General features: G+C 41.5%; 1 protein-coding gene across 5 annotated transcripts in view; it reads left to right on the top strand.

Moving 5' to 3' along the window:
• cacna1c (calcium channel, voltage-dependent, L type, alpha 1C subunit) overlaps window positions 1-14,242 on the top strand; it is a 191,959-nt gene that overhangs the window by 103,710 nt on the left and 74,007 nt on the right. For all 5 annotated transcript variants that reach the window (XM_056425335.1, XM_056425338.1, XM_056425339.1 and 2 more), the window contains one exon: window positions 13,613-13,752. In XM_056425335.1, the coding sequence (XP_056281310.1) occupies window positions 13,613-13,752 (140 nt within the window). The remainder of the gene's footprint in view (window positions 1-13,612; window positions 13,753-14,242) is intronic.

A 14,242-nucleotide genomic window follows, 5' to 3' on the forward strand; every position in this document is an offset into this window, starting at 1 on the left:
GAGTGCCCATTCTGGTTTAAACTGTTGTTGTTTGATAGTTCTGTGTGAGATGTGTGCACATTCATAATTTCACCTGTACAAACAACAGTTGTTTGCTTCCATTTTTTCCCCCTTTGTTTGCAGTTTGGATTTACTCCGCCAAGCGCTGGTTGAAAACCAGAACCAGAGACTTATGAAATAAACATTTTAAAAGCAACACAAGTATTGTTATCCTTAAAGGGCCTTTCATCAGCTCTGCCCGCCCCCCCCCCCCCCACACACACACACAGTGCAACACCCCAGGGGGAAGTGCAGAGTGTGTAGAGTAGCAATCCAAGTGCAAAGTTCCCTTACGCAGACCCTTTGAGTTAAAGTGAGCATAAAGTGATGAATGTGCTAAAAAGGTGGACGCGTATGCACAAAGTCCATCGCACGCCGGTATGCGAACAATACAACGTTGCGTTATTATGCTGTATACAAACGCACATGGATGGACATGTTAGTAAAAAGCATGGATGGGCTGAATGTTTGATGGCAAAGGCGACCATGCAAGTTGCCACCTGCACATGAGCGACTTGGGGTTTCAGCGCTGTGTCCAAGGGGCAAGCCGTCAGGTCTTCCGATTGGAAAGCGACCCGCTCCGCCTCTGAACCACGGCCACCCCGACGACGTCTCCACGGGTCTCCGTGAAGATGTGGGCACAGCGGTCACCGACCTCCCGTTGGCCGCGAGATGGTTTGAAGTCACGCGGTCGTATTCTGTCATCTGCCAAACGTGTCGCAGAAGTGAGGACAAAGGCGACTAATTATGACATAAATGGAGTGAGATTCATGAGCTCTCCGGGCCACTGGACCAAGGTTTCCCCTAATTACGCTGCATGGACTGGTGGATGTGGGAGTTGAATTTCCGTGCGGTCTGAGACAGTGACTTATGCCAGCGTGCCTGTGTGTGTGTGTGTGTGTGTGTACATCTTTCTTATAGTTAATGATGACCATGTCTGTACAGTAACATGGCCACAAGCCACATCCATTGTGTCCCCCACTGAGCTGACGGGAAGAGTGTAGGTGGTGTGTGTTTGCTTTGATTCGTCTTTGATCATAGAAATATCGACAGCGCACACAGACGGCTCGAAACAGAACATAGTGCCACTCTTGTCGCCAAGGTGAGTGAAAAATGACTTTATTTCGACTATAATCTGATTTTGCTACAGGAAGGAGGAAACAAGGGGGCAAGGAAAAATAGTATAATGGTGATACTGAACAGTGCTCCAGGATTATACTGCACATTTATATTGGTATGTATTTTTCTTTAGAGCAGGGGTGTAAAACTCATGTTCATTTTGGGCCAAATCAGCGTCATTGCTCTTAAAGGGCCGGAAACACTTTATAAACTCCTCGAATATATTGTTAAATAACTCTATTTGCATTTGATTATTGTTTATTTGAGTGTAGAAATATTGTACATAAGAAAATATATCTAATATTACAACGTAAATCCATTTAATCCTAAACTTTCAAAATAAAAGCACAGGATATTTTTCTTCAATTTCTTTTTAAAAAAAAGGTCATCACGTGTCTTTAAAGCTGCCAGGGGCCACATAAAACGGGCCTCGTGTTTGACAACAACAACAAAAAAGTGTTGGCGGTTTTTCCAGAATCAGAGAGAAGAAGTGATTGAAGGAGGGAGAAAGGGAATAAAGAGGGAGAAAAGGAGAAAAGGTGAGGACAGTACCTCTGAGGCTTCCAAAGTGAAGGAAGAAAGAGATCAATTATATTTTTCTCTTCTGTCCTCATTAATAACTATGTAAGCCTTTTTAATAGCCTTGCTCATCTCTTTTCATCTCTTCTCTTTAGCTTTTTCTTGTTTTGACCCATCAATTAAAATGTGCTTTAGTCAAATCATGTTAAACACCAACACAAGATGAGTTGGTCACCTTTTCTTATCTTAATTACTTCATTTTCTTATTTCACTTTTCTCAAGTTCAGTTTGTCTTTTTATAGCTGCTGGGTCTCTGTTTCAACAGTGCTACTATGGTAACAGCAGGGAAGTGGGTGTTAGCTGTTAATCCTGTTTGGGTGTCATGGTGGCACCCAGTAGGAGAGCTACTCCAGCTCCCTTCTTTTTAATCATAGTTCATCAATAAGGATGTGGGAGGTCAGGGGGTAAGATGCTGGGTTTGGACTCAAAATCACTGAATGTGTTTTCATATTCTCCACAGTTCCTAAGTTGCTGCTCAAAGATACATGATGGACTCCTATGTTCTCATGAAGGAACCTGAGATCTCTGGTTGCCATAGTTCCCACTTGCTGCTGCTATTTCTGTGTCCAGCTCATACACATTATTACACACAAAATATCACCTTAAATGATCTGAAATAAAATAAGAAGAATAAATGTCTTGCCTAGTTTGGTTACATTATTGTAGTTTACATTGAAATAGACATTTGGGGACAAATAATCGCCATGTGATGAAAGCATGTTACTCCCTGAGGGGAACTGATATTGATTCCTGCTGCCATTTGAAATAATTGACATATCAGTTCCAGCGCTCTCCATAATATTGTCTCTGACACACGTGTGTCAGTGTTTTCCCATTCTCTGTTTCTCCAATTTCCCTGTGTCTCGCTCTACTGGAAATAAACTAGGGGAGGAACGATAGAGCAATTCTCGACGCACGTCCAAAAACACAAACACACACACACACACACACTTATTCACAGAAGGTTCTCTGTGGGGAGATGGACTGGTGTGTTTTGTTCTGATGGGAGCAAGACAACCAATTCAACATGGAGAAACCGCAAGGGGGACAGACACAGAGGCAGCGAGAGAGGCTTATTCTACCCTTTATCTCCAAGGTGGAAACTTGCTTGAGATTTTGGATATTCAAAAATAAGAACAAAAACAACAACAACAGCACATGGAACTAATTCTGTTTGTATCAATATGTCCTGGTGATTCAAGTGTGAAGCAGCGCTGCTGTATTTCTAATGGTTTACCCATGCCAGAGTACACATATCTGTGTATATATTTATACATATATTTAATTTGCCTTCCACATGTGTAAACATCAGGGTTTATAACCCAAGTAGTTTATTCCATGTCCTTATGTCATTTAAAGTTTGAAATAAAACCCCCACTGCCATGGCTGTTGGGCCGTCCTGCGTCATCTGAGGAGACCATATGTCGTCACAGTGGGATTCACACACATGCACATCTGTGGGCACGTACACACACACTCATGGCGTGTTTGATCTCAGTAGGTAAATGGCTGCAAGGGAAAATGCAGCCCCCTCTCACACAGTGCACATATCCCCACATTGCCACTGTCTGTGTGTGTGTGTGTGTGTGTGTGTGTGTGTGTGTGTGTGTGTGTGTGTGTGTTCTCATGTTGCTGACGTTGTGACTACTGGGTTCAAATTATGTTCATTCACTGTTACAGCAAGGATTGTGTGTGAAAGGAACGCCATTGAAGAGCACACGGCTGTTTGTTCATGAGTGGCTTTGATATTTTGTATTTATTCGTCCTTGAGGTTGCTCTGGAACCAGTTTTTCTGTGTTGGCACTGTTCATACAATCTACGACCACCATTGTCACAACATCCTGTAAACGCCTCATTGGGCAAAGATAAGATAAAACACAGACTTTGTTTATTTTTGTGTAATTAATCAGTTTTCTTTGAACTTAAAATCGAATCTGAAACGATGGTCACTCCAGCCTCATGATGGAATCATGGGAACCCTCTATTGCGAGTCTCCTTCGGCAAACCACTGGGTGAAAAGTCTTTGGTTTGTCATTCGAGGTTCATTTAGGTGGCTTCTCAGGAACTGGATGATTACAGCCTGTATCTGATTGGTTGATCAGGCGGTTGTCTGTGGCACAATGACACCAAAACTGCTCCCTTCATTTATTTGTCTCAGTGATTTCTCTTTCACTGCAACCCTTTTTGTATCTTCCTGTCATGAGGACAGGATAATTAATTCGGAGCTCGGAGAACACGGAGGAAGACATGGGGATGCTGCAGCAGAAGAATAAATAGACAAAAAAGGAGAAGAAAGAGAGCAAGGAGAGAGGTGGATATGGACAGAACAGGGGAAGGAAGATGAGCGAGAGGAGAAGAGGGGACGGCAGCGAGTAAAAGAATGTGCGACCAAACACAGCTTCACTTCATCTCTCTGCATTTACAGGGAATAATGTGGATGACAAAGACAGATGAGTTGATGTACAGCTGAATTACACAGTGTTTAATTTTTCATGTTGGCTCATCTCTGACATCCCGTACAAATACAGCATGTCCATTTAAAGGCACTGTTGGATGGTTTGACGTCTGGTTCTTCAATACAATCTCAGAAAGTAGGAAAACATAGCCAAAACTAGAATGGGCACTCGGTAGAGCGCATACCTTCGCATATCAAAAGATTGGGCATTGAATTATGAACATTTTGGCATTAGTTGCATGCCAATTGGATAGAAATTGACCACGCTATGGTAAAAAGAAAATGTTGACCTTTCCATGACCTTGACCTTTGACCCGATTGATCCCAAAATCTAATCAAATGGTCCCCGGATAATAACCAATCATCCCATCAAATTTCATGTGATTCGGTTTAAAACTTTTTTTGTTATGCGAGGAACACGCATACAAATAAATAAATACACGGCGATCAAAACATTACCTTCCGCATTTTCAATGCGAAGGTAATAATGTCAGTTATAATTTAAAAAACCAGTTTACCGGTTGTTGTTCATCTTGAAACAACAAAACTGTCAGCGCTGGAATCTTATTCCGAGTGTATGACTGAATAAAAGTGAGACATTTCAACTGCAACCACATTTGCTGTATATTCTTGTAATTCTATAGCACCTTTCAGTCTGTCTCTTCCTTTTAAGTCACAACAGCACGATCAATCCAAGTCGCATGTGAGATGACTAACACGCTCACATGAGTCATTTACAGAGGATAGTAATCTATCTGTCAGTTTCGCGAGCAGCGGCTGTGATCTTGATGCACTGCAGTGATCTGTGTGTGTTGGTGTGTCGCTTCACTTTGTCTTCATTTGCATCTCCGTTTGTGTGTCATACTGCAAACGTGTAATGCGAGTGTGTGTGTGTATGTGAAAAAGCCACACACACACAAACTGATACACACACACGTTAAAATGCAGAATTGAAGAGGTAGCATTTTACACTTGAGACGGAGTAAGAAGAAGGTAGGGTGATGTGTGATTGCTAGGATGGAGGGATGGGAGGATGAGGAGAACAGAGGAGGAAAGTGATATTTATTATACCCTTTGTCCTTTGTTATTTGTCCTCTCTTTACACTATCTTGCTGTCCTTTACCTCTTACCATCTCCTGTGCTCCTCTCTCAAGGGTACCAGTTACCTTCTCCTTCAACACCAATTAGCAATCACACACATGTATGCACACACTCACACACACACACACACACACACACACATTGTGCTCTATATGAGATGATTTATACTCCTGTGTTCTATTATTTTTAGACCAATTACTCTGTTTTTATCTCTCCTTCTCTTCAGCCTCCTTTTTCTCTCTAGTTCACCATTCCTCTCTAAATATTCCTCAGTCTGTGTTCAGACAATATTATCCTCAACATGGGTGTCCTCCCCTCTCCATAGGTCAGGTTGACTCCAACTTTGGCTTTGTGGCTGTAACACTGGATTTGTTTGTGCGGTGTGTGTGATGGACTGGTGGTGGGCGGTCCGGGCTATTTCCCAGCCTCTCTTCCAGCGCATGCTGTAATAGACATCAGACCCTGTAGCCTAGAACAGATTAAGGGGATGCAATTGAAGAAAAATAAATAAAAGCTTGATGGTTTCCCTGTCCGTCAGAGATATTTCAGGAGCGATGATGTTTGTTGACATGTAGACAAATGACGGATGATAGTATTTGTCAGTGAGAGGGACAGAAACTGATGAAGAGTGAAAGAAATAGCATTTGACACGTTCGCCGGGTTTCCACACACACATTTTGCGCACATCTTGAAGCATCACATTGGAAAAGCGTTATGGAAATGGAAAAAAATCCAATAAAGCGTTCTCAATTTGCTAAAACAAGTTTTTACGCACTCTTAAAGGTTTTGCCTTCGTCCAGAATAAAAGTCGAGAAACTAAATGGATTACGAGTAAATTCTGACATGGCAAACATTTTACTCACATTGCTGAATGCTTTCCTTTAAAACATAGCCGATATGACACGAAAGAACAATTAAAACTTGCACGCTTGAAACAAATTCCTTCAGACCTCTCCGTATTTCTTTAGCAGATGGTTAGATATGGTTACTTGTCCGAGGCCACTTGTTTGCTGGGGGATCAGAATAATATGTACAGGAGCTAATAACTACTACTTCTGACCGAACTACGCTGTAGCAACGTTTATTTGCTCCAAACCAGTTAAAGGAAACGTGTCTAACTAGACAATTAGCCAATCTCAAAGCATTAATGCTGAAAAAGAAAAAGCACAGCCAAACATGTGCATATGTTCTGCACCAGCGTGAGAGGAAATGTCACGGCGTCTGTCTATATTTGACAAAACGGAATGTCACGGAAAAACTGAAAGGATTGACTTGCAAACCGTTTTTCATGACCTTGGACACCGCAGACTCACCAGCAGATACGGTTCACCCGCTACTGGTGATGTTGATCAGCCACAGACGGATTGTGTGTCCGGGTTTCCCTCCACATTGCCTTCCTCTACTATACTGTATATAACCCTCTTTCCTTTCTTTTTCTTCTGTCTTCCCTCCATCCTTTCTTCCATCCCTCATCTGGTATAGATATAGTGCGTGTTGCCTGGAAACAGGAGTTTTTTTTGTATCTCTGTAAACTTTGATACTCCGAGGAGGAGGAAATTAAAGACAAAACAGAAGAAGAACTCTAATGACATTAAAAAGGCATTTTTATAATCATTTGCCCAAAAGTATTCAGTCAAAATAAACGCGTACACCAGGGGTGCTTACACTTTTTCAGCATGCGAGCTACTTATAATATGTTATATATGTATTTATTTATATACACACAAACCCTGAAAAAGCAGGGTTGTCATATTTTGTTTGACTGTAAAAAGTAATTTACAGTGAAAAATTGGAGTAAACTCATGAGCAAGAACAGCTGATGTGGTGACGTCATCAAGTTATCTGCTGTTCCAATCGCAGAAAGACCATCCTCCCGTTCTCCCGTCCTTCGGAGTCTGGACTCCCAAGACCAGACTCCGAAGACCAGACTCCAAAAGAACACAAGTCTGTACTCAGTGTACTTTGAATTGAGAAACGGCTATTGTCACTGTAAATAACCCCTTAAAAGGTGTATTGTTTCATGTTGATTGCCTTCTTTTGTATCTGCTTTATTTGTTTTTATGTATGCCTTTTTATATTGTATTGTTTTAATGATTTTGTATATGTTTTAATCTACTTCCTCTAAGAGCTAAATCGGACTTTTATTTTGAAATGTTAAAAGGAAGCGCACCTTTATTTTATGTTAAAATTCAAACTTGACGGTACGGCTAAATGTTACGGACCGATGCGCATTTCATATAAAGTTTTAATGGTCCCGTATGAGGCTAATGCTCTTACGGTGGTGACAAGGAGGTATTTAAGAAAGATTTTTGGTTGAATTGCATTCACCGACAGAAAGAAAATAAAGAAGTTCACCAGCAGTAAGTCTCACGCCGATTCAAATACGGGGATCCGTTACAGTCACCATGGAAACATTGTCACATGACATGTAGGCCACTCTGGTTCTGTGCTGTGACGTCGTAGTGAGCAGTGACGTCACGGAGCAGCGAACCAGAGTCTGTAACTAGCAGTGACTTCCAGCAGAAGTTACGTCTGTGAATCTCACAGAAACCCCCCTCCACCCAGGGAAGTGGCTGAATTGGAGAAGGGGGTGGGTGGGCTCTGCTGTGAGATCACAAAACGGGTGGGTGGGAAGGTGATTCTCAGAAATGAGAATTGCCAAGGACAATAGATAAAAGAGGAACAAAAAGGGAATTCATTTCTTACATAAAGAAATGGTGCAAGTGACATTTTTTTTGTTGCTCCGTCCCGATGCGCGCAGACACGCCGGTATCGGAGCTCTGCGACGCGCGAGATGGCGAGCCGAGAAGTTTTAACGCGACACGTAGAGACAGAAATGACTTGCTGTTGTTTGGATACGATCAATAACAGACGGCTGTTTAGTTTTATACAAGAACAAAGACGTGCTCTTTAAGAAAAGGGACCTTACATTACTTCTGCTGTAATCTGGCACTTTAGAGAAAATTATAGGGTGGCGGGTGGAGATTTCAGGGGGGCGGGCCAATTTTTTTTAATGTCATGCGAAGAAGACACATTTTTAATTTCCCTGTATCTGACATAGATGACTGACAATACATCGGGCATCACAACCAACGCCGACATCAAGGTTTAAAATAGCTTTACGATCCTTTCTCGACAGAAGCTCAGTCGTAGGTGTGTGAGACAGTGTTCATTCATCTCTCCCACCCACATTAGAAGATTGACCAAAGTACCGACACAGTGACCTATGGACGCATTTTTTCACATCATAAGATAATATGACGTTATTAATCTGCAACTCTTCTCTTGAGTATTGTCAGCTTCGATTAAACATCTTTATGTATCGCCATGCTGCAGCGATTAAAACAATAAAAAACTAGAACGGGCACTTCGGTAGAGCGCATACCTTCGCATATCACAAGATTGGGCATTGAATTATGAACATTTTGGCATTAGTTGCATGCCAATTGGATACAAATTGACCGTGTTATGGTAAAAAGAAGATTTTGACCTTTCCATGACCTTGACCGTTGACCCGATTGATCCCAAGATCTAACCAAATTTCATGCGATTCGGTTTAAAACTTTTTTTGTTATGCGAGGAACACGCAAACAAATAAATAAATAAATACACGGCGATCAAAACATAACCTTCCGCATTTTCAATGCAAAGGTAATAAAATGCAGACCAATCCTTGCTCGCTGACCCAACACTTAACTCCAAAGTTGTATTCCACCGTTATCGAAGTGTAACAATACATCGACAATAATTAAGTTGAACTGTTTAACCTTTTGCATCTACTGCAGTATTAATTTTGTTGTCCATCAACAACCGTTATTCCCGTGACTAAGACAAGACAATCAGGACCGACATCATTAAACACGGTGTATATCAACATGTATCACTGTAGATGAGATTAGACTAAAATGTAGTGAAAATAAATGTAATTCCTCTTTATTTGTATTGATGTGCCGTATCACGCGCAGTTAAAATAAAATATGACAACTCACTGAAACTGTAGGATGGTTAATCCCCTGACAAACTGAATATTATATATATACCAAGTATTGTATTTTTAGACGGATGTTATCTTGTTGTAGATAGCAATGAAAGTTGTCTGAGCCCAAAGGAGAGTGACAGAGTGACTTACTACCGCCTCATGGAAGACTCAGTGAAACCCTTTCAACTGGTAGTGAGTGGTAAGTAAGTATGACATTGATCACTGGAGCAGGCACACAGACACACAATTTCACACTAAAAAGACAAGAGCGCACACTGTTGTACAAACGCACACAACACAATACATTGGTATACATGTGCACACACAGACGCACAATAGGAAGTCTGGATGCTGACAGAAGAGTAGTAATTAGGACTATGTGCTGTGGATATTCTTAGTACAATACTGATCAATGTCATCTGTGTGTGTGTGCGTGTGCGTGTGCGTGTGTGTGAGAGAGAGCGTGCTGCTGCTGCTGCAGCCCACAGTTTCCATGGAAACGTAGGAACCCATCTTGGTCTCTATGGTAACTTCTGGTTGGCACCCACAGTGATAGAGAGAGACACGGAGAGAGGGATGAGGGGAAGAAAAGAGAGGGGGTGACGTAGAAGTGATGGACAAGAAAAAGAAAGACAAACATAAGTGTGAGAAGTTGGTGAGTCTAGTTGTTAAGTTTCTCCTCACGTTGGCCGGCGGTTCAGTTGAAGGTTGTTTCTGGCGACCTCAGTAACATCCGCCATCACATTCGGGGCCTAGTGTAACTTTTTTGAAACCACTTCATTTGTTCATAATAACCATACTTATGCCTCATTGCACAGAAAATAACAGTTTTCTCCTCTAAATAGGTTTGGATAATCTTGAAATGTCTACAATATCTTTACCGTTGTTTGATTGCTTGTGTTTCTTGAGCTGTCTGACTTATTTTTCGCGATTAACGACGATATATACACTACCGTTCAAAAGTTTGGGGTCATCCAGACAATTTCGTGTCCATGAAAACTCACTTTTATTTATCAAATGAATTGAAAATTGAATAGAAAATATAGTCAAGACATTGACAAGGTTAGAAATAATGATTAATATTTGAAGTATTAATTTTGTTCTTCAAACTTCAAGCTCAAAGGAAGGCCAGTTGTATAGTTTATATCACCAGCATAACTGTTTTCAGCTGTGCTAACATAATTGCACAAGGGTTTTCTAATCAGATATTAGTCTTCTAAGGCGATTAGCAAATACAATGTACCATTAGAACACTGGAGTGATCGTTGATGGAAATGGGCCTCTATACACCTCTGGAGATATTTCATTAGAAACCAGACGTTTCCACCTAGAATAGTCATTTACCACATTAACAATGTATAGAGTGTATTTTTGATGACTGTTATCTTTATTGAAAAGACAGTGCTTTTCTTTGAAAAATAAAGACATTTCTAAGTGACCCCAAACTTTTGAACGGTAGTGTATATATTTATTACAAGAGAGGATCGTGGCAAAAATAATTTCAAACGAAACAGAATGTAACTGTGCATTAGTCTATCAGTTACTCTTCTGAATGTGTATCCTCTTCTCCTTCCCCACAGTTGCATCATTAACCTCCTAATACCACGTGCACATTGCACTCCAGACCCTCGTACAGTCTCACTGTGGTTGCTGCATCTGAATAAATCATAACTGGATGATGGGAGTGTGTTACTGTATAGTGTACACTGTACAGTCATGTTTCCTCAAGTGTGGCTGCCTTGTGTTTACACAGCTGTAAGGGGTTTAAATGTGCAGCATGAAAGGGAATTTTATTTTAAGATTAAATACAAGATAAAGTTCCCGAATAGTATATTTTTGCTGTTTGTTATATTTACTTCTGCTGTTTTTGCGTATTAATGTTTAGTTTGTAAAATCTGTTCAAGGTGTTTTTTCTGTTCTTGTTTATATATTGAAAACTGCCGAAAAGGAACACACACACACACACACACACACGCACACACACACACACGCGCGGCTACTGTGTGTCCATGTTTTTTTTTCTTTTCAACAGCTTAATGGCTAATCCTGTCCTGCAGCACATACACATACACAGAAGGTCATGGCGAATGGAAACATTGTCCGCTGTATGGTAGAATGTCGATACCGTAATCTGATTGGCCTAGTTGATGGATAGGCGGTTTGGTTGACCTATCAGAGCTAACTGAATTATTGCTCCCACATACTCACCTTTCTGTCATTCTGTCCTCCTTCTTCTGCCTCTTTAGTCTCTCTCTCTCTCTCTCTCTCTCTCTCTCTCTCATCTTTTCTCTCTCACGTCACTAACCAGATTAGTTGGCCCCTTATGGATTTTGCCCTTTAATCGGTCTGTATGAACGGAAGGAAAGGAGATAGAGAAGTGCATCTGAGTGTGTGTGTGTGTGTGTGTGTGTGTTTGTGTGTGTCAGGGTGAGCTGTTCCAACCAGATGTTTTTCTCTTGTTTTATTCTCCTGAGCGCCACACTGTCTGCTTGTCACCGGCAGATACACAGTCTGTGTGTGTGTGTGTGTGTGTGTGTGGGTGTGTTTTTTAGATTAATTACATTCGTGGAGGGTCTGCAGTACGAATTATGGAAAAAAGACAATCTTTTCTACAGGCTCTGAAACTGACACGTGCACACAGATGGAAAAACGGTATTTAATGTGAAAACCTTGATCGTCGTCTTTAAGATGAATCCTCTTAGACGAGATGGACTTGACGAGAGGCAAAACAAGGTTGAAGACGGCTTCCTGGCCTAAAATCAACTCGCCATCCAGCTTGTCCGTCTTTCAAACGGTGAAAAATCCACCGTATTATAATTCACGTCGTTCCCTCCGCCGCCAAGCTCGCTGAGCACTTCCAAGTGTGGGGAAGAACACTTCCAAATCATAGCCTGTATGATAATCACATCATTAAGAACAAAATCAAAGCATGATTCTTTTATCAATATCTTGAAAGGGCAATGCGGTGGAAGATACTCTTTGAATCCAACTAAAATAAACACTTTCTGACCCTCAGTTGTCAGATGTGACAGTGAACGCACAGCTGCTGTGTCAAAACGGTGGCTACTTAGAGTGGATGACTGATTCCCATGGCCCAGGACTTGTGTGGATGCCCTGTATATGTTTATTTATAGACAGTTTGGACTATAAAGAAGGTTCTGTTTGAGGCAGTTACTCTCGCACAGGTGCACAGATTAAAATGTCCGATAAAAGACCATCATTGAAATGTCTCGTGGTGATTCTTTGTCAGCTGTTTTTTGAGAAACATGGCTTCAGGTTCAGCTGGTTCCTCCCAGGGACGGGCTTTGAGTCTGGAGAGACCTGGCTGGCCTTCTGTCCCAAACCTCTGGCCCTCTGTGAGCGTCCGTCCATGGGAAAACAGAGGGAACAGGAGGAGGAGCAGGGACTGAGATGGATGGATGGATGGACGAGCTAAATATATTTTGAACTATTTACCTCAGAGTGGCGATCAGGAACTTTGTTGTTGTTGTTGTGTTGTTTACAGCTTCATAGTTTTGCACCATCTATTTGGTCTAATTTCTGTGACCAGACTGAACAAAAAATACAAATCAGATATGACAGATGATTTTGGTGTATGATGAATTGTTTGTCAGTTGATGACGGTCAGAAAGTTACATAATTTTTTTTTTCTGTCTCAAGGCCATTTTAGGCCATTTCCCAGGACCCTTTTAGGCAGGGGTCATCACTAAGACAACACTCTATTAGGAACTCTGTAGTAGAGTGTGTGTGTGTGTGTGTGTGTGTGTGTGTGTGTGTGTGTGTGTGTATTTACGCACACGCGTACATTCCTCTTTAAATAGTAGCCTCTTCGGAAGGGAAGAGAGCTACTTTGATTAAATAATCCAAATGCTTTTGATTGTGTACCAGATTACATGTTAGACAAACACATGTTCACACATAAATAATCAAACACACACGCACCAGAAGCCACATAAACAGTAAGCGAACGTCTTGTTCTGGCTGATAATCTCAGAGGAGCAAGCGGTCAGCACTGTTCGTACTCATAACTCACACGCAGGTCTTCAATGTTGTCATTGACGTGATTATATCGTGAATTAATGTGTGTATATATTAGTGCTTTTGTTTGGCCAGTTGCTTTAACGAACCTTTTTGGAATAGATGTTTGATCTTCTCTCATTCGATTGGTGGGATCCCGTTCAGAGTACTTACTCACGCAAGTGAAACTCCGTCGACCGCAGCCTTCACAGCTCGTGGCCTGTCTATAATCTCCCTTTCATCTCTTCCGATGCGTGTTCTCTGACATATTGAATGCCGCTCAGACAAATAAATGGACCTGTCTTGTTTGTGTGTCTCTCCAGGAGCGCGTGGAGTATCTGTTCCTCATCATTTTCACGGTGGAGGCGTTCTTGAAGGTCATAGCCTACGGCCTGCTCTTCCACCCCAACGCCTACCTGAGGAACGGCTGGAATCTGCTCGACTTCATCATCGTAGTCGTGGGGTGAGCGCACACATCTGTGGAGTTCGATCGAAGGAAGGACAATGACAGCAAGTCGCTTGGAGTTAGAATTCACCGTCTCTTTTGTAAAAAGATATTTTAAAACATCATCACATCACTGGCAAGTGACTCAGAGTACCGTTGCTATATTTACTGTCAACAAATGAAACTATAGCCAAGATAATTGGCAGCCTCGATGCCCCGACGGCAGAGAGGCTCGTAGTGTTAGAGTCTTTCAAAAATGAAGATTGTATTTCGGATGAACACCTTTTATTTCTGTAGTAAATACAAGAAAGTTACGACATTTACTTTACTTTTTTTTTATTAATGTCAGCAGCAAATGCACAATGCACATTTCAGAGAGTCTGAAAAAAGCAAAGACGTGGTCTTATATGTGGTACTGATTAAAAAATACGACAAGACGCAACTACATGTTGCCATAAAAGCATCCTCCTTTGCAGTAAATCTGCATTAAAGCCGCAAAAAAACGTTG

Source organism: Pseudoliparis swirei, chromosome 10 (genome assembly GCF_029220125.1).
Source record: "Pseudoliparis swirei isolate HS2019 ecotype Mariana Trench chromosome 10, NWPU_hadal_v1, whole genome shotgun sequence".
Lineage (NCBI taxonomy): Eukaryota > Metazoa > Chordata > Actinopteri > Perciformes > Liparidae > Pseudoliparis > Pseudoliparis swirei.